The following is a 27136-nucleotide window of genomic DNA, read 5'->3' on the forward strand; positions in this document are numbered from 1 at the left end:
AAGCCAAACACAACCACACGGATATAGAAAAAACCTTTTATTATTTGAACACTATTATACATGAATGATAGTCAAATTGAGGCCGAACATTCAGAATTACAAACATTTTATTTACATGAAGCCCCTTTAAGAAAACATCTCACTTTGTAAATTGTATTTTTCTGTATATGTGCAGTTTACAGAGATATTTCAGGACCTTAAACACTTCAACAAACAAGCCATAATAAAATAAATACTTTGTCAACATTGTGGGAGTACCAGTACTCGCCACAGGAACTTCTGTTTTTCCGTCTGATGTGACAAATGTTGGTTGCGACATTTCATTTTTTCCTCAGCCTCTTCATGAAAGTCACTTCATCTCTGTTCCTGACCCCGTAGCTGAAGATATGAAAAAAGAAGAGGAAGAAATGTTTAAACATCTGTTGACGACAATGTAAATGAAGTTCAACGAAGTGATGAGTTTATACTCTCACTCTTTCAGCCTCATCTTGTCATCGTCAAGCTTCTCCCCCTGAAACACCAAATGGAATGTTCTCCAAACGTATCTCCTGTAAAAGAAAGGAAGTTTGGCCACTTTTAAAATGTTGTTAAAACTCATTTATTAAGTATTTTTGTGTGTTAATGTGTGTGTGTGTGTGTGTGTGTGCATTTACCAGCTGACATGTTTCACTCCACCTTCACGTTGTTGTTTCAACTCCATGAATCTGCGAATGGCCTTCTTCAGATCAAGGACTGTGGCATTTTGCACCACCACGATGGCTTAAGGAGAAAGAACAATAGAAATACAGAAATGAATAATTGGGTTTCAATAATAAATCGTAAACACGAGAAAACACGACGTAAATCTCAACACTTACGCATTACTTCCCCATCTGCCTTTAAAACCCTCACGGTCATCGCCTGGCCGTACTCCAAAGCTATTTGAGAATTGATCTCCTCCAGAGTCACCTTCAAAAAACAACAATCACATTTCAGGGATATTTCCATAAGGACTTCTGTCCATCTTAAAGCATGGATTAATGAAACATGACTAGGGTTGCAAAGGGGCGGAAACTTTCCGGAAACTTTCCATGGGAAGTAAAGCTCGGAATTTTGAAAAAAAATAAAATACGCAAATTAAACGCTGAGCGATAAAAACATCATTCAAAACTCTATTTTAAAGATGTATGGAACGTTGAGTTTCAACCCTCCACTGTTCATTCTTCCATCACATGCACAGATAACTCCCAGCATCCTTCACTCTACAGCAGGGCTATTGAGGCCTGCTGTAGAGTGCAGGACTAGTCAGGTAAGTTTCCATGATATTACTGGGAAAATATATTAGCATGCTGATTGAGGATTGTTCATCTGTTCATCTAGACTATTTCCATTCATTTATCCATCAATTGTAAAATATTTTTACAGACGATTCCAATTGTTTGGCTAACTATTTATATCTCTGGCATTGCATTAGTGTTTTTTTACAAACTTTTTTCTCATCTTATTCTACAGAACAATGCCACGTGCACTATCTCATGTGTGGAGACATTTCACCCCATCCAATGTAGAAGGAAAGGCTGTGTACATCTGCAAATACTGTGCAAAGACCTATGTTAAGAATGACACAACGATGCAGAAGCATATAGTCAAGTGCCCAAAGTTTCCTCAGGGCTCAAATCAGCCTATGACACAACAAAATGTTTATATTTATGTCTGTATATGATAAGGTAAATACAGTTAGTATAAATTACCCACAACATTTCCAGTTTATTCCCGTTAATTCCCGTATATTCCCGTTAATTCCCGTTAATTCCCATGGAAAGTTTCCAACTTTTAATATTCCCAGAATTTTGCAACCCTAAATATGACACACAGTAATGTGTCTGAAATAAACGTAGAAAATAAATAAAATACAAGTCAACGTGTTTGTCAGTCTCGTCTGTGGGGTTTGGTCTTTCAACTCCATGAGCACAAGACGTGTGAAGTGACCATAAACTGATTCTGATTGTGAAAAGCTCCTCAGCTTAATGAAACCTTTAGTGAATGATTTAAATCATCACTCAATAAGCTGGTTAGTCAATCCACAGGGAATGAATCAGCAATTAGTTTGACAATTCAGTATTTGTATGATTCATTTATAGTTAAAAACGCCCACGTGTCTTTTGTGCCGACTTCTCAAACCCATGTCATAATCCTTTGGCTTCTTGTTAATCATCAAATTACTGTAAATTGATTGTTATTGGTCAATGAGGACGATCAGCCCATGATGTCACAGAGGCCTTCTGACCATACCCTCAAAACCTATCTTTCATCCCCCAGGCCGTAAGACTTTTAAACTCCTCTGAACTGCAATAACTCCAGCAAACCAGCACCCTGGAATATTTTCACATTTGCACCAGCACCATAATAAGCATATTTGAATATTTGCACTACTGCACAAATTGAACATTCATCTGTAAATATATATATTTAGATACATATATTTTATTTTCTATTTTAAATTTTTGATACTCTATTTTATTCTTTTTCTATTTTATTCTTTTTTATTCTATTTTATACTATTTCTATTTTTATTTTATTTTTTTGGGTTGAAATTACTGAGCATTGCTTAAAGAGAGCCTGTGACCCAAGTATTTCATTGACAGTGACTGCTTCATGTTATCTCTGTTCATTTGACAATAAAAAGAGACTACAGGTTTTTTTTAGAAATTGAGAAACGTCACCTGATTCAGTTTATCACTTGGATTTGATTGTTTACTGTAAAATGTGGACACTTGATTTAACAAACACTATGGACTTGTGCAGACCAGTAGAAGGAATACAATTGATTTGGAGACATGGGAGCGATGAATGAAGAGTGTGATTGTTGTTCTTCACGCAGCTTCTGATGATCACCTGGATCGGCAGGTCACACAGTAAAGGATCCTGTACAAGTTTAGCGAGTCCTTCCTCGAAGATATCCAGGATCTCTGGGTGAGGAAGAGACTCCTCGTCTTCCTCCTCCTCCTCCGCATCTGGAGCGGACACATCTGCTTCAGCCACCTCCTCCTTCTCCTCCTTCTCCTCCTTGGCACACTGTGCTCCTTCTGCAGCGTCCTGCTCCTCCATCACCGGGAACTACAGAAGAAAAACACCGCGAACTACAGCAGCAGCACTTCCGGGTATACGAGAAGCAGATTCACTATACTTCCTGAAAAACCTTCAGTCAACACACTGGATTCTACGATTCCATCCATCCACGTTGTAAACAAACCACGGCTGTGCACCACAATTTGTACACCGGAGGATAACACCATTTGGTGCTTTTGGTTCCTCTTAGCGGAAGTAAATTCACACACTGCTTAGTCATGCAAAGTCAAATCAAATTTTGGACTAAATATGTCTTATTGATTTTTACATAACTTCAGAATGTGTGTTGACATGAAATGCCGTCCTTGCCCTTTTGTTTTAATCTTTTGTTTCCAGTCGAGCTGTAAAAACCAGTGCACCTGCTTTCGCCTTTTTATACGAGAAGCAGATTCACTATACTTCCTGAAAAACCTTCAGTCAACACACTGGATTCTACGATTCCATCCATAGATATATGTCTTTATATATATATATATATATATATATCTATGATTCCATCCACGGAGTAAACAAACCACGGGCTGTGCACCACAATTTGTACACCGGAGGATAACACCATTTGGTGCGTTTGGTTCCTCTTAGCGGAAGTAAATTCAAAACACTGTTTAGTCATGCAAAGTATCAAATCTTGGACTCAATATGTCTTATTGATTTTTACATAACTTCAGAATGTGTGTTGACATGAAATTCCGTCCTTGCTCTTTTGTTTTAATCGTTTGTTTCCAGTCGAGCTGTAAAAACCGGTGCACCTGCTTTCGCCTTTTCCTGTGATGATCCTCGTGTGCGTCAATCTGTTTACAGCGGCTAATCTAAACAAGCTAGCTCTCCGTGGGAAACACACCGTCGTCCCATCGCGTTTCCTACGTTCCTTTCCCATGTGTCTCCTCCGCTGACATGCTCCTGTTCTGTCCAACCTGTGGGAACGTGCTGATCGTGGAGGAAGGACAGAAGTGTATGAGGTTCGCCTGCAACACTTGTCCCTACGTGCACAACATCACCAGAAAGGTGAGTCGCAGGTTGAGCTCGTTCGAGATGTTTGTGATCCCGGTGGACTCAGAGGAATTGAGGTTTTTGTTGTTGTTGTTGTGTGGCCGCAGGTGAATTACAGGAAGTTCCCCAAGTTGAAGGAGGTGGATGATGTCCTCGGTGGAGCTAAAGCCTGGGAGAATGTGGACTCAACGCCTGGTAAGTGACATTCCATCAGCTCCCGGCCTCTCGCCTTGATGAGTGTCTCTTAAGGGTGGGAATTGGCAAAAATGTGACGATTCAATAGTATTGCGATATTTGGGCCACGATTCAATAGTATTGCGATTCTGCGATATATTGCGATTCTGCAAGTATTTCGATTCTGCGATATATTGCGATTCATGTCCCCCATATTATTCAAAGGCATTACAAAAAATGAGGAAAATAAAACTGCTCAACTCACTTCAAATGTCACATTTAATTCTGTGAACAACATTGTCTTCTACACATTAACTGAAGTGCAAAAACTTTGTCCTTGAACATTCAGGACACAGGACCTTTGTAATTATTTTCTGAATAGGAGACCTCTCACATGAACGCTGAGCTCCCAGCACATAACTTACAATTATTAAAATACAATACAGTAACATCAAGCAGACATAATAGAGTAACATAAACCTGAGAATAATCATATAAATAAGAGTAACTTAGAGCTTCAATCATATTGAGAAAAATAAACAAATGTGTACTATGGGAATATTGGCGTTTTTGTTCACAAAAAGGAGTTGGTCAACATGCTCAGATGTTAAAGTTCCTCTGGAACGTTACTATATCTCCTGCAGTGGAGAACATCCTTTCCGCATACACACTAGGTATCTTTTAAACTCTTAAACTCTCCTCGTCATGCTTTGCCAGCCAGGGGCTGTTACATATATAATTGTAAATAAATATTAATAATATATTGCAATACTTTGTGCTACAGTATCGATATAATCGCAAAATATCGCGATACTGAACAGAATCGTTTTTTTTCCCCCACCACTACTTGATGAGTGTCTCTGTGTATCAAGTTGAGATTTCTATATATGAAAGTTAGTTTACGATATGTTATTATTTTTAAGTTAACACAATTGAGTGTCAATAGGCAGTTGGTCTCCACAGGACAACGATCCAAAGCAGTACATTCTAAAACCCACCGTGAACTTTTTGAAGCTTTTTGAACAGCCCTGTCTCCATCATCAGTAAAAAGTCTGTGGGTAGATCTGAACACGTGCTGTGTGAGCAAGATAGCCTCACAAATATCTGGGAACTAGATGTGTTCTCCCTCATGAGGGTGGCAACTCCCTGTAACATAAATTCAATTAACTCAATTGTATAAGTTTCAGATCATTTCAAATTCACAAATAACAAAAGTTGTTACAGTTGAGCCTTTTAACCCCTTGTAAGCGAATGTCGCGAATTTGCCTCAGACCCCATTCAGGTCTTTTTATCCCACTAATGCCTGATGGTGAAATACTACATATACAATGAAGGTATTGGAAGTACTCTGCTGTCATCTAGTGGTCGGAGTGGAAAATACATACTAGCCCCTTGGTACTGTGCAGCAAAGTTATTTTGAGATATTAAGCTGTATTTGAAATACTGTGATGATGGAACAGCAATGATTGTACAGAAACATATGTTGTTACTCAATTTCAAGCAAAAGCAGCATCAGTATAATAATCTACATACCAGAGACTGGAAAATTTGTTAAATTACGGTTATGCCCCATTATGCCTAATGTCACTTAAATTTTATATCTATTGTATATGCTATATTGAAATCAACAATCTCCATTTAATTTAGCATCTGTATGACAGCCAAAAACACAAATAATATTTTTTTTTTACATAAAGGAAATTAATTCAGGCAATAAGGAGTTAATAGAACGACAGCAGAAACTAAACTTGACTGTAAACTGAGCTATGTTAAAGGTTCACTGTGTAGACTTTAGTGACCTCTAGTGGTGGAGTGTCATGTTGCAGCTGAATAACCCTCACCCTCCCAAACATGAGAGCCTGTGTTAGCCTTCAGTTGTCATAAAAAACTCAAAAGGTTTTTAGTTTGTCCAGTCTGGGCTACTGTAAAGAACATGGCACTCTCCGTAGAGAAGACCCACTCTCTATGTAAATATAAAGTATGTACATATAAGAGGCCTATTCCAGGGTGATTAAAACAATTCCTACAATCAGATGATCACACTAAACATCACTAGGATTATTTTATATTCAATTGCTGTCATTAGATCCCTTTCACCTAAACTGTACACACTGAACCATTAAACACTTTGACACACAGATTTGATTGTGACTTTTGTTCATTAGATAGTCTCGTTCTTAATCTGTGCTACTTTTACACCATAAACCAAATGTGTTAAACCCAACTTGTGATCCAGGAGTGACACTTTTGCATTTGTCTCTGTTTTCAGAAACTTGTCCCACGTGTGGTCATCTTCGGGCATATTTCATGCAGATTCAGACCAGATCAGCAGATGAACCCATGACCACTTTCTACAAATGCTGCAATATCAAGTGTGGACATCGATGGAGAGACTGACACTTTTGCACTTTGAACATTTTCATGAAGAGGCATAGATTACTCATTTTGGGGCCTTTATTTATCAGCAACAGGCTCTTGCAGAGATCTTTCATTTGTTTGTGTTTCTATTCTGTGTATAGAAACAGCTAATGGACCATTAAAATAAGTTTCAATGGAAAATCATATTCTGATTTTTATTGATAAAATATCACCTGTATACAACAGTCAAACAAATGTTGACTTACATAGTTAATACATATCACAGACATTTAGAGAGCAATGCAGACCAGCATTATCCACAACAATGGCATACAGTACTTTGTATTAAAAGTTTAATGCAATCCTTCAACTCTACATAAAACTTCTTGCACAGCTTAGCTTACCTCGAGAGGGAAATAAAAATCAAATGCACGGAGTCAAGGAACTAGCCAGTGAGAATTCTTCATTTCGATGTGTGGCTCATGCAGACTAACTCTGCACTGAACAAAGGTGAACTGCAGATCAGGCATGCTGTGGTGGAACATTGTTTGGATTCGTCTCAGTGGAATCACAATGTCATTTTTGCAAGATGTCTGATAACAGTCATTTGACACTAGCAGGGATTCATTTTCTTTTGTAATTACATTAATAGTCAACAGACATCTGTGTTTGTTATCTAACATGCATCAGAGAAGTGCAGGTATTCTTTAATGGCTGAGTGATGATTGATGGAGCCACCACTGTTTTCTTTGCCCGCCAAAGATTCCTTTTTTAACTAGCTACATGTTTGGCAGCAAAAACCCACCCGCAGCATCAGTAAGAAGATGGAAACATTTGGCCAAAGTACACGAGATTACTCAGATCATGCATTGTGTCTCCTAACGGTACAATCCTCGGTCTGCATCTGTATTTTAATTCTACTTTAGCCTGAATAAGTGCATGTACAGTGGAGTTCACTGAGCAAAAAACTAAGCCAGGGAAAGCCAAAATGTGTCACTGCTATACTGGTGCGATGACATTGTAAATCACATTTCTTTCCTCTCAGGATTTGCAGACGTTCATAGTTAAAGAAGGGGGGGAAATGCGAATCTCAACTTAAAGTGCAAATGTTAGCTCTATTATCGAAAATGGACAGAGGGCGTTCATGTGTAATAGTTTAACTGTACATCACACGACATTTTGTGACTGCTCACTGAAGCCCAGGTTAATAAATATAGCAAGTAACATCCATCTTGGCCGAAACAAGCAAATATAGCCAGGTGACAAATTAAAGAGAAAAAGCAGAACAATGGGGGGGGGGTGTGAGGGGACACTGGATGGTTTGATTAGGATGAAGCACCAATGAGTGACGTGTTGGACAGCGTTGTCCCTCACATTCATCAAAATGAGGGAGGATCTTTTAGAGGAATGGTGGTTAATCCCTCCAGTAGATTAATGGAACTGGTGGTACAAGGGGACCAAACTTCTTACGAGACACCTGCATGTGTTGGGTACTTTTCATTTAACTTGTCACCGGTCTACATCCACTTGTCGAGATGAAAATGGTTAATTTGCTCACATTCACAACAAAAAACGGTAAAACTAGGTCTGTTCTCAGACAAAATGGACAAATGTTCACAGTTGTTAAGATTATTTTGCTAAAATAGTGGATACAATTTCTGAAATAAATTAAAAAGAAATACTGTTTACTCAGTATGTTTGACTTCAACATGCTTGCTTCCGAGTAAAATCACAGATGAAAGATTAAAACAGATTAAAATAAAGAACCTGATCATTTTCAAAGTTTTCTCGAACTGAGACTGTCAACCTATCGTTTGTTTTTCTGGTTCATTTACATGTGAAACATCGCAAGTCTCCTCCCACGTTTCCACACAGGATCAGACGCAACCTTCTGCTTTTCTACGTGAATGTTTCTGTGTCCTACAATCCTGTGTAGCTCTGTGGGAGATTTGTACAATTAAATCGCATCTTTATACATGGGGGGAAAAAAATATGCTGAGAGATTATATACAATAAATATAGTGAACTAAGGGGAAAACTACCCTTACAATTCAAGAGGGCTTACACAATACTTTTTTTTAAAAATGGAGGAGGTCGGGGGGGGGGGGGGGGGGCTGTCACTACCAGCGGGAGGAGCTGTGGGTTTTATGTGTGTGCAGGTACACGTCTCTGTGGCATACAGCTGTCGGTGGTTAGCATATGCGCTTGTATGTGTAAATGTAGCCCTTACAGTAAGGGCAGGTGTGTGTCACATCCTTGAGGTCGTCAATCAGACAGGGAATCAAGCAGCAGCCCAGATCACACCTGGAAATGACAGAAGAAAACATTGTTCAGTGACTTTAGCCGCTTTCGGACATGCACCAAACTCCAGATAGTCTCCACTGAGGTTGCTGTGCTAACTTAGTTCAATGAATTGCTGTGTGACTGGTAGTGAATCTCCTTTCTGTGACCTACTCACCCTACAAAGAAGCAGAAGAGGCAGAAGAGTGTGTTCATGAGGCCGACATCGTGGGAGATGCGGGTGACGATGGCCTGCTGACAGTGCGGACACACGGTCTGCACTGGCGAGGTCTGGAACATTTCTCCCTGCAGCACAGTCACAGTGGTGGCGGCCCCCGGAGGAGCCAGGACGGTGGCTGTGTGGCCCCCCATCTGGTGGACAAAGTGACTGGGGCCGGGGCCCATGTGTCCTGGCATCGGGTGACCAAAGTGACCGGGGGGCATCGGGTAGGGACCACCTGTCGATGTACATATGAATTTAAAAGCACATACACCCAAGTAATTTAACAACAGTGCCACTTGTAATAGATATGACCAGTTTCAAATTGGATTAATTAAGCTGGGGGGACCCAACAGGCACAAACAAATAAATGTCATGCACGACCTTTAAGCTCCAATATATTAACAATAACATCGACTGGTGTAATAGTACACACCTGGTGTTAACATGAGGGTTTTGTGATCTGATCACATGTGGACCCACGTGTGTCTCGTGATCAAGAAAGTTCAAATTCAGGACCAAGCACAAGGTAAAAGTTTTAACATTAGTCTTACATTCATCAGGTTGCCAGACTTTAGCAACACATTAACTGTGACAACTGAACATTGACAGCTTATTTTTTTTAAATATGCACACTGTCTGCAGCAGCACCTTGTGGTGTCAGCGGCATCGGCATCGGCATCGGCATGGGTCCTTCTCCTGGAACATGTGGGGGAAGGTAGCCTGGCTGGGAGGCCTCGTAGGGTGGAGGACCATAGTCTGGAGGCAAGGGCTGTCCCTGCGGAGCAGTTCTTACTGTGAAGAAAAAAGAAAACATTCAATTGAAAAAAAGTCAATAACAACAGCTCGAGTACATGGAGCCAAAGAATCCGCTATAAAGGCCTGGGAATCGCTCCTAACTGTCCTCCGTGCGCTTCAACTGCAGTATGTGGTTAAGGTTTCTTTAGGAAGCTGGATCCGGGATGTGGGTGGTTTGTGTTTGGGGTAGTTTTATTTTATTTTACTCATTTATGTTATTTTATTTTATTTCCCTGTGATTTTATTACATACATATGTTATTGTTTTTGTATTAATGACCTATTGTATATTTGTGTTTGTTTATTTAATATTTTCATATATATATATTTTTTCTATTTTATTATTTGACTTATTCCTAGTTATTATTTTTCCTTTATTGTTTACCTTTGTGTGTCTATATACATTGACAGGTATGAGTACATGTGAATATATATGTTGTTATTGATTACTGTAACATTGATCTGTACCTTGCTACATTTCTCAGTAAAATAAAAAGTTGATCACAAAAAAAAAAAAAGTCAATAACATAATACAAGTAGAATACATTGCAATTAGTATTAATTGATTATGTGGTTTAGGTTAATGGTTATAATTATGTCATTAGAGCTGTTCTGTCCAAACATCCCTGCTGCTCTGTGATTCTGACACTTAACTTCAGTTTAAAACATGAAACCAAACTCCAACTGGTGGTCAGTTTAAACCGGACTGTGCCTTAACACACCACAGTGGGTTCAAAACACTTCTCTTCTTCTTCTGAGTTTTGTGATTAAACAGAAGTGCACTTTGGATCCAAAGCTGGGACGACTCTGTAGTCTCCATGGTGACAGTTTACCTGAGCCACAATGATTAAATTGGGTGGAAGGGCTGATCATCTCGTGTTGTTATCTGCAACATGCATTTCATTAAGTCAACACAAATATTGTATCTCTGCATTTTTGTGTTGTATTACCAGGTTGTCCATTCTTCTCCTCAAAGAGTGGGGCACTGGGACCTCCGGGGTACGGAGGAGGAGGATCGCTGGACATACTGGCTGGACGTCTGGACAGGGAGAGGGGATGGACACGGAGCTCCTCTCACAACGCACCACTGGACTTTTACTCTGATTCAAGAAAGAAAACATGCTCACTTTGAGTCCCAGGGCTCATTACCCTCTGACACAAGCTTCTCCCCGGCCGTGCGTTGTTCCAGCAACAGTCACCGAGGCTAATGAGGTACTGGGTGTAACTGTCGATGTCAGCCTACATCTGTACCAAGGAAGCTCTGGAGGAGTTTTCAGCGGTTTTGTGATTGAAACACTGACTGGTGGTGCTATCAATGTTCTTTCGTCACCCTGGTTTATTGGTGCATTTACTGCTATTAGTAAATAAGCACATTGCTAGCTATTTTTTTAACAAAGAATCAAAAGATGCAAAACAGGTCATCACATCGAGTAAATGTTCAATTACAGGATGAAGCCGTTTGTATGAAGGGCAAAAATGAACAGTTATTAAGGAAAGTCATATAAACTTCAATAATACAGTGCTATGAACTGATGGAGATTTGTCAGTTACATCAAACAACCAGAGTTAGAATCCCTTTAATGATTATAGTGTCTCTAGACTGGAGGCCTGAACAACACTACAAGTGGAAGCTCCTATGTTTCAACAGGATGTTTGGTTCTCTCTTTAACTAAATAATGCATCCCTTAGTGAAGTTTAACAAATATCTTAAGAGAAAATAAAACAGGGAAGTGATGGGTGGGGGGGCACTATTACTTAGAGCAAGATGTAACAGTTTTGTCACTCTGCTCGGAAATAATTATTGCGAAAACAACTGCTATTTACAGGAAACAGATTGAGGTGCTTTCCGTTCCAGTTTATGTGACATGTTGCATTTCGGGTCAATAAACAAAGGGTCAATAACAACATATTTAATAGCATAACAACTGTGATACATTTGACCTACAATAGATATACATGTATGAGACTGTGTTGAATGTCCTCCAACAGAACATAATGTTTTTAGGTACAATGACCCCTGATGGACACTATCATGTGCAGCACTGTGTGATTCAAGAAAACCAATGTTTACCTGGTGCTATCCAGAAAAGAAAAATTCCAGCTTGGAGTCCTGCAACCTGTAATGAAGATAAAAAAAAAACACATCAGAAATAACTATGAATGGGATCGATCACAGCTGCTGGGGGGGGGGGCATCTCTGGAACCCGAGCTCCAGCTGAGCCCGATGTAAACACCACCAAGCTCCATCACGACAGTGGAAAAACACACGACTGACTGATGGCGCCTGTTTGGTTAAGGACTCACAAACAAACCACACAAAAGCTCGCTGGGAGGTGTTTGACGCTAAGGCCAGCTAGCGGCTAGCTCGCTAACGCTAGCTCTATGTTTGCTGTAAATCCTTCCGCAGATAATCCAGCTCAGAGCTACTTGCACAACTAACCGCGAATAACTTCGTTGCGTAATTAGAGGCAGACGGACGAGAGCATGTGTGTGTGTATTTAAACTGGGACACGTATTTAACAACAACAACAACAGCTATGACATTATTATTATTATCATGACTATTTGTATTTATATTATTAGCACCGTTGCCTGACGAGTGATACCGCTGGGGAGATGTGCGGGTTCGGGTCCGGTGGCAGGTGGAGGATCCCCGGGTCCCTGGGAGCTGGGGTCCCCCGGTGGTCGTGCAGCCGCTGGCGGACAGTGTGTGTTTGCTTTGCGCTCAGCTGGTCGAGGGTGTGTTTCATCAGCTGGAGCGAAGCGTGTTATGCTAGCGGGGGCCGTTAGCCACAGCTAGCTAGCTAGCGTCGCCAATCAAGGCACACGGACAACAACAACACACCGAATGCGACGCCGCGAATCGTGCACGGTGACGGACTTTGAATGCCGCCGTGGCCCCCGGTGAGACCCGGGTTCCGGTAGCGACGGTAAAACGAGAAGCAGCCTCACCTGGAGCCGGGAGAAGCGCAGCCTGCCCGCGGTGCTGCTGATGCTGAAGTTTGTTTGACGTTCGGAGCGCCGCCAACATCCGCTGAGCTGGATTAACTCGTCACGTCATGACCGAGCAGCGGGGCTGTGACGTCAGCAGCCGAGCAAGTGACAGCATCTCACGTCATCATCAACCAAAAAAATGACAACATCAGCCTTTTATCTATTTTCTCTCTGTGAGATTCCAGTGCTTTGTTACCAGTGGTGGGAAGTAACGAGGTAGAAATACTTTGTTTCTGTACTTAAGTAGATTTTTCACATATCTGTACTTTACTTGAGTATTTCTTTTCCTGACGACTTTTTACTTTTACTCGTTACATTTGAACAAAAATATGTGTACTTTCTACTTCTTACATTCTCAAACTGGCTCGTTACTTGAGCAGCGGAGGTTGTCTCTCTCTCTCTCTCTCTCTCTCTCTCTCTCTCTCTCTCTCTCTCTCTCTCTATCTCTCTCTCTCTCTCATCTAGGGTTATTATATTCATATTGTTGTTAAATTTTTTCTTAAATCTTGAGGAGAAACATTTTGGTTTGTTTTGTGTCTGTATAGGCCTACTATAAAAAGCACTTTGCATTTTTAATTTTGGTACTTGTACTTTTGATACTTAAGTACATTTCAACACCAGATACTTTTGATACTTAAGTACTTTTAATATGAGCTACTTTAAGACTTTTACTCAAGTCATTTTCTGACGGGTGACTTCTACTTTTACCGAAGTCACTTTCAGGTTAGATATCTGTACTTTTACTCAAGTATGGCTTTCAAGTACTTTATACACCACTGTTTGTTACATTCGATCTTGCCGTGTTTACATTTTCAAAATCGTGAGTGTACCCTCCAGTGGTCAAAGGGAAGAACTGCAACCCTAATTGTTAAAATGTCATTAACTTCAGAATCAGAATCAGAAGAATCAGAAAGGATTTATTGCCAAGTAGGTTTACACCTACCTGGAATTTTCTTTGGTAAAAAGGTGCATACATTTAACATAAAGCATAAACACAATAAGTACTTCACATAAGAAAGAAATAACTGTATATAAAAAAATATATATACAAGACATAAAAGTTAAATACAGGGTAAAATGCAAAACAGATATATACAAGATATAAAAAGTTAAATAAAAAGTAAAATGCAAAGCAGGAGAGAAACTTTATTGATCCCACGACAGAGAAATTAACTTCCAGCAGCAGATGGTTAAAGGTCAAGAGTGTGAGATTTAGGTGAAAGTGATCTTTAGGCAGAACGGAATACTGACTATATAATAATCCTAGTGGTGTTTTAACGAGTATGTAATTATCTAAATTGTTGTTTGCTTTACCCCTACAAAGGCCCCTTTATATATTTACACAGCTATCAGGATCTCTCAACGGAGGCTGCCTTTTTTTTACAGTGCTACCACAGGTACTCTTTCGTGTTAGTGAGATGATTAGTTAAAATTAGAAATAAAAAATAAGCAACATAATGAAATAAAAATACAAAGGGATGTAAACAACTCGCACCTTTCACTGTCCACTATTGATATTAACCGACAGTAGTAATGAGGTCACTGCTTATTATCCAGTGATTATTTAATGGTGACTGTTAAAGTTAGTTACAGCAGCAGATAGTTCAAAAAAAGAGGTAGACAAGAGTTAGTGATACGTTCAAATCAGAAATAAAAATAAACAACATAAGTCAATAATTAAATAACATTTATAAAAAATACAGAGATTAGAATCAGAAATACTTTATTGATCCCAGGGGGAAATTGTGTTTTTTACAATAGCTCCATGCAAGAGTAAAAATATAAGCATATAAAGATAAAAAATGAACAGGCAGTGTTAATTAGGTACATTTTAATTAAGGTTGCCTTGGACTAGTTCAAATTTCCACTGCTCCCCAGTGGTGACAGTGAGGTAGGGCAGTATTAAATCAATAGCTTACACATGACCATGATGAGTTTCAGAATAATTATGAGTATGATCATTTCAGTAATGAAACATTCAGTGTTGGCCATCAATGGTTAAAGTAAAGTACTGCACAGGGTCAAACTAAACTACAGTTAGGCAGTACTGTGTCCTGATACATATATTTGTCCTGGTATTTATTATAAGGGCTTCAAAATGCATGTGCTCGGGCCCGCTTAGTGCTGCTTTGCAGTCCAAGAAATTTTAGAAAATGTATTTTACAGTTGGTACTTTCAAGGGTTGAGCAATCCTGGTTATTATTATTTTTTTCAGGGAAATGAATTGGCGTTTTTTTGTTATACATTTTTTAATTTAATTTATTTACCTCCTACGCAGAAGCGGACATCCTGCACAGAAGCGAACGGCGCAGGATTAATTTAATTTAATTTAATTTAATTTAATTTAATTATAACTTGTTATTTTCAGTTATCCTTAAATATGTCTAACACATTAACAAAACTCCACAATGGTGCACTATTTACCATTGATACCTGTCTGTTGTTATGGTAAAACTATTTTTTACAGATGATTGGTATTGTTTTGTTTATTTATTTGTTTTTTTTTTTATTTTGGGAGTATTTAGTGCTTACTGATCTATTTGATATATTAATATGACCACTTTGGGACTAATAAAGGACTTCTTATAATTTTTCCACTTCAGGTAAAAGAAGACCCGCCCCTCCTCTTGCCTCTGATTGGCTCGAGTTAAGGCAAGAAGGGAGATGACTGTTTTTTAACAGTGACGAATATCAGAATGAACCAATCAGAGGCGGGTCTACCACTTCCGTCTCCCCACACACACAGCCAATCACGTTGACTCCCTGCTACGTCAGAGCACCTCGGCCACAACAACAGCCCGTCCCCCGTTGCTGGGTGTTTGCTGTTAGCATTCGCTGCATAGCCACCGATTAGCTACACCCGCACGATGCTAAATTAACGCAAAAGTTGGTTTTTCGTCGATGTGATCGTTGTTTTCGTCACTTTTCCCCGGAAGGCCGAGCTCATTCCTGCCGCTGTCACGCCGCTAGCTGCCACGGCTGCTAGCTAACCCGAGCTAACGTCGGCGATCCAGCCAGGGAAGATGGGCTCCATCCTGAGTCGCAGAATCGCTGGGGTGGAGGATATCGATATCCAGGCCAACTCGGCCTATCGATTTCCACCCAAATCTGGTGAGTGATCGATTGTGTCTCCTGCCTGAACTCCGCGTCCACGGAAACATCGATCTCCTGAAGCTATGTCGAGCCGTCCGGGCTTATCCTAGCAAGTCTGGTTTTATTACTTTACTATCATCTGCTCGCTAGTTAGATCGTGACTGTAAAGATTTGAAACCATATAAATGTGTTTGCAGAGAGGTCACATGTTCTTCAGGACATGTTGCACTGGAGGTAGTTTTATAGCGCTGCTGGACGAACACAAGTTTGTTTATTATTCGGTTACCACAACATTGTGGTCAGACCTCATGAAACATCGTGTGATCGGCATCGAAACTGAATGCACAAACCCTTGTTTGTGATGCTATAACTACAGTATAATAATTAAGTTTTAATTGCCCTTTCTTTTCGGAATCATGATATTCTTTCAGACAGTATAAACACAGTGCGAGAACAGGGCTGTTCCCATGAGATCAGGAAGTTTGACTCTGTTTCAAACCAATAAAAAACATCAGCTAGTCATATATTTAGATATTTAGATAGATAGATATATTGATTACTTTATTCATCCCCGAAGGGAAATTAAGTCGTCATAGCAGCCGGTATATTTGAATACAATAAAATACAATAGAATAAAATAAAAAATATTGAGGTAGAAAGAATAAAAACAGAAACACAAGATAAATAGGTAGATAAGGTGCAGTGGCAAGATGATGGTAATAGTACTGATGATATGATGGTAATGTTATTGTTAGACAGTATATAAAAATAGTACAGTATATATAGTATATAATATAACATAATATATATTTATATATGATAGTAATTATACCAATATAATAGCAGTATATAGTAATACATTTTCACCACTTTCTAACTTTCTGCAAATTTTGGTAAGAAGTTGAGCATGTTAAAGCCCTCAAAAAGCCAATTCATTTGCCTGAATAATAATAATAATAATAATAATAATAATAATAATCCTTACAATTTCAATAGGGTCTCACCAGACACCTTTGATGTCTGTGCTCGGGCCCTAATAATAATGGCAGCAACAGTATATATAATAATAATAGTAATATAATAATAATAATTCTAACATGTACACATGTATAAATATGTATATAGACTTATATATACAAAGAATATACAGAGAGTATGACAAAATATATGATATATAGTAGAGGTATAAATATATGTATTTGACTATACAATAGATAATATAATATACTATGAGTGTAAGAATATGTAGACAGAGTGTGCAAAAGAAAATATTATTGTATAAAATGATATGGGTCTGATGTACTGGTCCCATTTAGTCAACCAAGTAGGAGTTGTTACCCATTTTCCTCTTCATATAAATCAGAAAATAACCTTCACTTTACATTTTCTAACAATTTTATGTAACTGTGTAAAAACAGAGTTATTGTTTACACTGACACAAATGTTCAGAATTGGTATTCAATGCTTGTACGGCCTTTATTATTCAAATTCTTTCCCCTTGTCCGCAGGGAATTATTTTGCGAGCCACTTCTTCATGGGAGGAGAGAAATTTGACACCCCACACCCAGAGGGATACCTATTCGGAGAAAACATGGACCTGAATTTTCTTGGAAATAGGCCAGTGCAGGTGAAAAGTCTTCCTTCTTCAATCCTGTTGTTTTAATCATCTCAAAATTGAGTGCTGTATATTTTCAGCTGTATATCAACTATACTGTTGATGTAGTATACTACTATACTGTATATCTGCTAAACTGTAGTTCTACATTTGCTGTCAGTCATGTGATTAATTAAATATTGAATCCAATAACATATCACGATTCATCTTGCTTTCATTATATCACTAGTTTCCATATGTGACGCCTGCACCCCACGAGCCTGTGAAAACCCTGAGGAGTCTGGTGAACATCAGGAAGGACTCTCTGCGTTTGATCAGGTAAAGATACTGAGGCCGTATTAGGATAATAATCACGGTAAGACAAAAAAAGAACAAGTAAAGAGTTTGCTTTTCAAAACCTTTCGATTGCAGATATAAAGATGACTCTGACACACCAGTGGAGGAAGGTGGACAACCAAAGGTTAAGTATGGGGTGGAGTTCACCTTCGATGCTGATGCTCGCGTGGCCATCACCCTCTACTGTCAGGCATTTGAAGAGTTCTCCAATGGGATGGCAGTGTAAGTATTCCAACCATTTCTTTATGTGACTAAATAACTCAAAAGTATTTGTAGCACAATGGATAAACAGCTACCTAAAAAATATGCACAATGAATCGTATATGGTCTTTTATTCACCAATTTAAATGTGTTAATGATCACATAATAACAGTGCATCTGTATCTGTCTATGAGATGATTAGTCAATCATATAAGTGACACCTCAGATTCCTTTTACACTTGAACTCTGTTTTAAGGGAAGTGAGATTTAAGCCTCAGAGCACAAAGACTAGAATAGATTCGGCTGGTCCTAAGCAACCACCAGTCGCCATGGATACCACAGATAAGACTTAGATGAAGATGAAAGTAATACTCTGCACCGAAGTTATTGTTCAATGACGAGACCGAAATATTGTACATTTTAGACTTTGCTACTGTTGTATTATGTTTTATGTTTTCTTAACTGATTTTGCCGTGAGACATTTAGAAATGTATTGAGCACCGAAATGTGACAACTAGTGTTAGGCTTGTCACGCTGATGGATGTCAACTTGTTTGTGTTTTCTACTGTGCACTGTTTTAGGTTTCATCTCCCTGCACACTGACCATATTCTCTGCATTATTCTGAATATAGTTACAGCCCAAAGGATCCAGCAATGGTGTCTGAAACTGTGCATTACAAGCGAGGGGTGAGCCAACAGTTCTCCATGCCAACTTTCAAAATCGACTTCTGCGAGTGGAAAGAGGAAGATGTAAGTATCTGTTGCCTCATGTTTGCTGCTGGTTTATGCCAGTGTTCATCTTCTGCATACACTGAAAAGGCAAATGATTTTTGACTCGACCTTTTGACAGATAATCTGAAGGCGCAATAATTGTCGTCTGTTATAATCACAGTTTATTGAAGGGATGTATATCTTTCCCCTTTAAGCTGAACTATGACCTTGACCGAGGAGTGTTTCCCATCGTTATCCAGGCTGTGGTTGATGAAGGAGATGGTAAGTTACTGAGGCTGCATAACATTTCTGAAAATAATAGGTTATTATTAAAACTGTACCATTAAACAGCAGCTCAGATCATTTTAAGGTGATTCACTAAAATGTTTGTAGTTACATGGAAAAAACTCATATTTTGTATTAATCATACTTCTTTTTTAAGATTGCCTTGGACATGCTCATGTGCTTTTGGCAGCTTTTGAAAGAGTAAGTATGCATCCATGTGAATTTAAACCTTTTTTCTTTGTATAAAACACATTTTTACATGTGTTTAAAATTAAATGTATTTTCTGTTGTTTTTTCATCTTCAGCACGTTGATGGCAGTTTCTCCGTCAAGCCTCTGAAGCAGAAACAAATTGTAGGTTTCCAAATTTTCTAATTTCCATACTGACATGTTTTATATCAAGGGAGTAATTTCGTCACAGTCTTGGAATTAAGACTGTGATCACAAATACTTTGCTTTATACTTTTTACAAATACAGCATTAAATCATGTTACTGCAGGTGATAGATGGATGTTTAAGGCCTTGATGAGCTGGGCTGGTGTTTCTCGTAACAGCGCAGGCAGATCGCTCTAAAAGAAATACAGCTATTTTTAGTATTTCAGCTGCCTTCTGTTTTGATCCTTTAACCATCTGTAGCTTTCAAAGACCTACACGCCACAAAAATCTGTGCCGAGACCCCTGGGAGTCTGGACATAATGTTAAGTAGGCGTTGAATGTAAATTTAGATCGAAGAGAGCTCAAAGTCATTTTACATGTCTAGTGTTTGTGTTCTTAATCTGACATATAAGTCATTTTTCTTTTTAGTCGAAACTTAAAATTCATAACCATGGATAACATTCAGCGATGAACTACTTGATGTTATATTCCACCTAACAACAGAACCACAAGACATTGGAAAGAATATATTGTTTATTTTGTTTGCCAACCCCCTTGGACCTCACTATGTGCATAAGCATTAGTTTCTGCAACGTGAAATGTCAAATCTCTGTATTTTTTAGGTGGACCGTGTGAGCTATCTCTTGCAGGAGATTTATGGGATTGAGAACAAAAACAACCAAGAAACCAAGGTTTCAGTGAACATCTTGTCTCATACTTAAATTTACAACCCTGTAAATACAAACAGCCATGGTTAACTTGTTCAGCTAATGATTCAATTCTTCTTCTTCCAGCAATCCGACGACGAGAACAGTGACAACAGCAACGAATGTGTTGTGTGTCTGTCGGACCTGCGAGACACACTCATCCTGCCCTGCAGACATCTGTGTCTCTGCAACTCCTGCGCAGACACGCTCCGTTACCAGGCCAACAACTGTCCCATCTGCAGGCTGCGTAAGAAGTGTTTCATCAACGTCAAAGTTGAACATAATGAAATTAGATTATACTTGTGCTTATTTCCACCTGGTGTTCCTGTGGCCAGCCTTTAGAGCCCTCCTGCAGATCAGAGCTGTGAGGAAAAAGCCTGGAGCTCTCTCTCCCGTGTCCTTCAGCCCTGTTCTGGCTCAGAATATGGACCATGATGAGCACTCAGTAAGTGTCATTCATGCTCATCTGTGTTTAATTAAAAATAGGTCAAGATGTTCAATAACATAAAGCTGGGAACAGAGAATGATTTAGTGCTGCATAACATTATTTTGTATGTTTAAAACTACATCAAATCCTGTAATTAACACATTGCCGTGATTCAAAGGGTCAAATTAAGTCAATTTCTACATTAATTTGTGGTCATCTCATAAGATAATAAAATGCGATCTATGCGGTCTCTTTGCAGGGCACAGACTCGGTTCCTCCCGGCTTTGAGCCCATCTCACTGCTGGAGGCTCTGAACGGTCAGAGGCCAGTGTCTCCTTCCATCCCGTCGGCCCCGCTGTACGATGACATCAACTTCTCGGGGGGGGTAGGAGGTGACGGCCGACCGCTGAGCTCCCCAGAGCATTTAAGTGATGGGAGTCTGCAGAAAAGCAAAGTCAGCAAGTCACCTGACAGGTAATCTCACAGTAAAGATGATTATATCTACAAAAAGACATTACTATATATAATCTGGTTTAATCAGATTTATACGCAGACTCTTTGCATTTGTTAATTTATTTTCTTGTCTCCTCGCTGCAGCACCCTTAGGTCTCCATCCTCTCCCATTCAGGAGGAGGACGAGGAGAAGCTCTCTGAGATGTCTGATGCGCAGCCTCACACGACGCTGTCCAGCAGCCCCGCCCCGACAGATGTACGCCGCCATACACTTCCACTACCTTTGACAAACTTTTAAAAAAAGACAAGAACCGGTTTAAAATGTTAAGATCTTCCTCCTCTTTCCTCCAGGCCACAGCTGCGGAGGACGTGGCAGAGTCCCTGTCTCCAGACGATGGTGAGTCTTCTCATGCGGCGCTCGGTAAACAGCTGATGTTGTGTTTGAGTGAGACTGTTAACGCTGTTGCGCCACTGTTCTGATTCAGAGGACAGGATGCATTCTGGGGGAGACATCCTGCAGGACTGCAGCAGCGAGCACAGCAGCTTGACCAAAACAGAGAGCGACCCACCGGGCGACCTATCTCTACCAGGTGAGAAATCCCCTCCGGAAAACAATTAAGAAATATCTTAAAGCACAAATGAAATATAGGGAAAATTGTAATATCTCTAAGTAATAAGTTTCAACCTTTTCTTACTGATGACAGCTCAGATAAAATCATTTGATCGAGCAGCGACTACAGCTCCTATTTTTGTTTCTTTTCCAGTCAATAAGTCTCCTCTCTGGTACTCTAGCCTATTGTCTCCCTTCTTTAATCCCTGCCTTTAAGGGCTTTTATTCCCTGTGCTTTGCATCTAACCTGAGTGCCCTTGTTCTTCTTTCTGTTTCCTAACACTCCTGTCCTGTTGCCTGACACCGTATCGCTCTGTACCGCCCCTCACTTTGGGCAGCTCTAGGTCCTGATTCCTGCTCTATTGGTATGGAGGAATAACTGGTATGTAGGCTTTCCTGTCTGCTCGGCCTCTCTATATCGGAGCTCCACTGCTCCCACTGAACCTTGTTCTTCATGCATACATACACTGCTGTCAACCGCAGAGAGAGAGAGAGAGAGAGAGAGAGAGAGAGAGAGAGAGAGAGAGAGAAAGATTCAGCAGCCAAACCAATGAATTTGCTGTGATATGCCAGTTTTATTGCAGAGTATGAAGAAAAAGCGTGAGCCAGACTGAATACCGATATATCAGGTGTATATATTGAAACTAAAAAAGTAAAATGCTCATCTTTTCTGCAGTATTATTTAAAATTTAACTTTTTATATCGATGAACAGAAATAACAATGATCATAAGTCTGAAAAGGCTCATACTAGCAGCTTTTTCGTTTAACTGAAATACTAATAAAAATTGGTATTTATGTGTGTTATTATCTGACTAGAAATAGCACTTTGAGCCAGGTTGCTTATCTGCTGCCTCTTCTCTCTCCAGGATCGTCAGAGTCGACAGAAAGCCTGAAAAGTCAGAGCACAAACAGCTCCAGCCAGCCTCTCCTGTGTCCCACGAGCAGCCTTCACATGGAGGACGAGCATCTCAACCCCTAACTCTGATCCAGCGTTCACCCCGACCGCCTCATCCATCAGGACAGGTTCATGCTGTACAAGGATCAGCCAGCAGCTCTGCTCCTTCTACACCTCCGGCCAGTCTCCTGCTTGCGGGGGGGTCAGAGTCAACTGAGACCCAGAGAGTAACTTCACCAGGAGGAGGGAGGACTGTGTTAACCCCATCGCCTTCTCTGACATAAAAAAAAAGAAATCTGACTCCTGCAAAGATGTTCTTTACACCTTACTCTATGACTGACGTTAAAAAAAAAAGAAAAGATATTTTTTCCCCGGCTTTGAAAACATTTCATTAACTGTCTGATGGTGTTCAGTTGTGTGTGTTGGGAGGAGTTGTGGTCTAGTTATGTGGATCCCTGAGATAATTCACTACCTGATGGTGGTGCTTTTAAGCACACTTACTTTAAATTCACTCAGAATTGATTTCTTGGCACTACATCCAGAATAATTGATAGTAAAACATTTGTGTTTAGATGTTGTATTCATCAGTGAAAATGCATTAAGGACATGAGAACCTATTTTTGCAGTCGGGTGAGCATTTTAGGTTCAGAGCAGAAATTTCCAAACATATGAGTAATACATGTGTGTTCATTTGAAGTGATTTTGCACTCGCTTATAATCCATTCCTTCTAACAAGAGTATATGATGGCATTAGTTGAAGTCTTAAACATCTACACGTCAGTGGTTCATTCTGATTTCAAATGATGTGATATCTATGTATCATAACTGTACTAGAATCCTGTGTAGTTACTTAACAATTGTATACTTGCATATTATATGAGAGAGAAAAAAATCCTGATATTGAAGAAATGGAGCTAGATTCAGTAAACATGCACATTATTTATAACTTCGATAAGAACTACAGATTCACATCCTAGCAGCTGAACTCAAAGATACAGCCTGCAACAAGCATAGCCGCTCCAGCTCCGTGTGCTCACTCAATGTGGCCCAGTCAGCGTGCTCGTGGTAGATGTGGCAGATCTCCGTCCTGTCTTTTATTTGTGGCGATGCCCGTGTCTGCTTATGTGATGTAGCTGCAAAAAACAGGGGGTCGGGTGTTTGTGTGGCTACAACGCCTTTACTTACCTTGGTCGTGTATGTGTAGCGCCATGCATATAGATCTTTGTGCCTTGATTTGATATGGCTGCCTGCTTGTTGCATTGGACATTAGTGTTCTTCAAATGCTAAAGTACATTTACTGAAAACAGTTTTCAGCCCATAGACAGGATTTTTTGGATGATGATGTACAGAGCCTTTTTTTTATCTATCGCAAACTTCATGCTACTGGGAAAATGTATAATGTTATTGAGCAATATTAAATCAAACTGTTTATTTACTATGTTACGACCATTTATCAATTATGCATTTAATCTTAGTATTTAGGTTTCAGTGGATTCTCTTACTGTGTGTTCGACTAAAGGAAAACACCCAAAGCAACAGATGCAAACATTGCATTTTTAATAATCGGACTAGACTTTGCATGTGAATTTGTTGACGTGTTTAACGTCTCATGGCTTTTAAGTAACATGGTTTATACCCCCCCCCCCCCATCCCCCCTCTTCTCTTCTGTGCCATTTCAACTTGACACTGTGCCTTCCTGTTCTTGTTCTGACCACTATCGGCCTGGTATCCAGGATAACTCCACAGTAGGTGGTTTGTGGCTCTCTGTTAAATCAATACCAGTCTTTCCCTGTGTGTATAGCAGCATGTGTATAACAATAAAGAACAAAGACTCTGCTCAGCTACCACTCGTTTTCTGATCCAGTGCTTCTCATTCATTTATTTCAAATTATATGTACGCTCAGTACAAGGTATATGCTCGGATTTGCTCTCAGATTAATGCGACTTTCTCGATGATATGTTTCATCATCCTATAACCAGTCAAAGTAACTGACTGACAACATGTAATGTAAAAGCATGTGAGTAATAAGAAATGATTTCAATGTAAAACCAAGGATTCCAGTACGGGCTCATAAAGGTTTATAAGTGTGTGTTGTATCCTAAAAAGGTTCCGTGGTGAAGTAACTTTTGTCATTTTTTAAAGAACATTGGACAACTACGGAAGCGTATTTCATTCACTTGAAAAAACAAACAAAAATCCTATTTTTCCTGTTTTTCCGAGATAATTTTATTTTGAAAGTTTTGTTCTCTTATACCGTCAGGAGGCCTCAGCCGAGAGGACACGAGAGATGGTTATTGAATCGGGACATCAGCCAGCTGACACTCGCATCTCTGTAGTCAAATCAGCCGACTGATATGCCTGCGTTCAGGACCTCTCGAATACCTACATACTGAATATCAAACATATTTACTGTATAAATTAAGATATTTTTCAAAGTGAAGTTCAACATTTTCACTGTGGAAGTGATCATTTCAGGATACTTCAAAGTACTTTAAAAACACTTTACTCAAGTTCAGAGAGAGACTGATATGCTTGTGTTCAGGACCTCTCTGACTACCTACATACTGAATATCAAACATTTTTACTGTAAAGATTTGGAGATTTTTCAAAGTAAAGTCCGCAATCAGGGCAAACACTGCCCTCTGCCGGTCTAGCTGGAAATATAATTGTCTTGTGGAATTTGGTTTAACTGTGTTTTATTTGGATACAACACATGAACCATATGGAGGACCATACATGACTTAAGTATAAATAAATAAATAAATAAATGTAGCAATAAATACAGAAATAAATTAATAAATAAATAAAAAGGGAAATTAATTAATTAATACAACAATAAATAAATAAATACGTTACTAACAACAGAAATGTATAAATGTCTTCCACATTTATTTATTTATTTATTTATACTTATGTCATGTATGGTCCTCCATAGAACCATAGGCTGCACTAACACCATTAAGGGAGGCAGGGAGGCACACGGAGGTTCTGGGTAGATGAATGAAAACACAAGAGTTGGTAAGCATACGGTTGACACGAGGGTCGAGAATAACTACTGCGCAAGATCTACCGGACAAGATGGAATAATCTGGCGCCGTAGTGGTGAGCAGACCAAGCTTTTATTGAGGGGATGATGAGGTGAATTGGGAGCAGGTGTGAGAAGGGGAGGGGGAGAGTAAACAACAACAAACCCGAACAGAATCATCACACTTAAAGCAACTGTGGACCCCTCGAATATTAATTGTAACTAACTAATATTATGAATAAGAGAACGTTATTTTATCTAGGCTTTTGATTTGATTGATTGGAATTTAATTTAATTTATTTGTATTTGTATAATTATGTCTTTATTTACTTCCATTTATTCTTATATTTTTATATATGTATTTTTTTAAATTATTTTATTTAATCTTATTTAAGTTATTTAATTTCTGCCTCCTTTTCTTTACCCTGAATGTTTGATTGGGGAGTAAATGTTTGAATGTATGTTTCTTATATGTAAAACTCAATAAATATATTGTTAAAAAAAAAATTAAAAAAACTGTGGACCCCTCATTTCTGTTTTAAAACTAACATTTTAGTAGCATTTTAATAGCACTTACTTATAACACTTTGTAGTTTGGCTTTTTTTGAAGAAATTGTACTTTCTTGATTCTTGTTGTTCTGGGTTTGCAGTAGCCTCATGGTCAGGGCCGGCCCTGGCGATGTTGGCACCCTAGGCGAGATTTTTTTAAATTTAATTTAATTTAATTTTTTTATTTAATTTAATTTAATTTTTATATATATTTAATTTGAATTGTTTATTGTTCTTTTTTGTTTTAAAATTTACATATTATTAGATATTGTGCAAGATAATCTGGTTGAAGTCTTTAAGAGAATCAGCAGTTGGTTTGGCCTAGTAGGTAGACTGGTCGTTCTTCAACATGAAAGTCGTGGGTTCGATCCCCAATCTTTCTTATCTTTGTGCCGGCAATATACTGAACTCTTAAAATTGACAGGAGTTCAATCACCTATTAATTGCAAAATATATATCACTATATAAATTTAAATTAATTAAATATAAAAAAAGAAAAATTAAATTAAATTAAATGAATAAAAAAAAAAATTTAAAAAAAAACCTGCGCGCGAAAAAGGATGTGCGCAATTGGCTTCTGCGCAGGATGTGCGCGCGCAGTTTTTTTAATTTTTTTTTTAAATTTAATTTAATTAAATTTTTTAATTAAATTTATTATTTTTTTATATTTAATTTGAAATGGTTATGGTTCATTTTTGTTTTTAGATGTACATATTATTAGATATTGTGCAATGAATATGTGGTTGAAGTCCTGCCAAACTTCCCCATGAGTTCGGACCCAGCTCCTGTGTCCACTGGTGTCCTGGTTCCACCCATGGCAGCGTAGTGGCGTGGGGCTGGCTCCTCCCTGCGGCCCAGGGAGCGCATTTCTCCGCGCTGGTTCAGGGGTAAATGATGCTGGTCTTGTGTGTGTGGCCGCGGCGCGTCCCGGT

At 39.1% G+C, this 27136-nt stretch overlaps 4 protein-coding genes across 6 annotated transcripts; 2 read left to right on the forward strand and 2 right to left on the reverse strand.

The window, feature by feature from the left end:
• Positions 1–65: 65 nt before the first annotated feature.
• Positions 66–3214, reverse strand: snrnp25 (small nuclear ribonucleoprotein 25). Its single transcript, XM_061090361.1, has 5 exons — positions 2875–3214; positions 858–948; positions 654–759; positions 474–548; positions 66–378 (listed from the first exon to the last, which is right to left on the reverse strand). The coding sequence occupies exons 1-5, from the start codon at positions 3085–3087 to the stop codon at positions 321–323; spliced, it is 543 nt and encodes a 180-aa protein (XP_060946344.1). The 5' UTR covers positions 3088–3214; the 3' UTR covers positions 66–320.
• Positions 3215–3880: 666 nt separating this feature from the next.
• Positions 3881–6834, forward strand: polr3k (polymerase (RNA) III (DNA directed) polypeptide K). The gene is made up of 3 exons (XM_061090075.1): positions 3881–4113; positions 4206–4293; positions 6542–6834. Exons 1-3 carry the CDS (start codon positions 4003–4005, stop codon positions 6667–6669), a joined length of 327 nt encoding a protein of 108 aa, XP_060946058.1. The 5' UTR covers positions 3881–4002; the 3' UTR covers positions 6670–6834.
• A 1948-nt stretch (positions 6835–8782) lies between these two features.
• cdip1 (cell death-inducing p53 target 1) lies at positions 8783–12949 on the reverse strand. Of its 2 annotated transcripts, none has more exons than XM_061090073.1 (6): positions 12880–12949; positions 11999–12044; positions 10878–11027; positions 9782–9925; positions 9089–9368; positions 8783–8934 (listed from the first exon to the last, which is right to left on the reverse strand). In XM_061090073.1, the coding sequence occupies exons 3-6, from the start codon at positions 10951–10953 to the stop codon at positions 8823–8825; spliced, it is 612 nt and encodes a 203-aa protein (XP_060946056.1). In that variant the 5' UTR covers positions 10954–11027; positions 11999–12044; positions 12880–12949; the 3' UTR covers positions 8783–8822. The 2 variants fall into 2 exon arrangements, with proteins under 2 accessions (XP_060946056.1, XP_060946057.1); XM_061090074.1 differs by lacking the exon at positions 12880–12949 and adding an exon at positions 12514–12647.
• Positions 12950–15701: 2752 nt separating this feature from the next.
• mgrn1b (mahogunin, ring finger 1b) lies at positions 15702–24473 on the forward strand. Of its 2 annotated transcripts, XM_061089600.1 has the most exons (17): positions 15702–16032; positions 17523–17641; positions 17859–17947; positions 18041–18187; positions 18799–18916; positions 19093–19159; positions 19320–19363; positions 19468–19515; positions 20160–20228; positions 20331–20490; positions 20579–20688; positions 20930–21144; positions 21268–21379; positions 21475–21520; positions 21609–21713; positions 22072–22115; positions 22601–22670. In XM_061089600.1, exons 1-16 carry the CDS (start codon positions 15945–15947, stop codon positions 22110–22112), a joined length of 1578 nt encoding a protein of 525 aa, XP_060945583.1. In that variant the 5' UTR covers positions 15702–15944; the 3' UTR covers positions 22113–22115; positions 22601–22670. The 2 variants fall into 2 exon arrangements, with proteins under 2 accessions (XP_060945583.1, XP_060945582.1); XM_061089599.1 differs by lacking the exon at positions 22072–22115 and having other exon boundaries at positions 22601–24473.
• Positions 24474–27136: the final 2663 nt, after the last annotated feature.

This window comes from Limanda limanda, chromosome 17 (genome assembly GCF_963576545.1).
Source record: "Limanda limanda chromosome 17, fLimLim1.1, whole genome shotgun sequence".
Lineage (NCBI taxonomy): Eukaryota > Metazoa > Chordata > Actinopteri > Pleuronectiformes > Pleuronectidae > Limanda > Limanda limanda.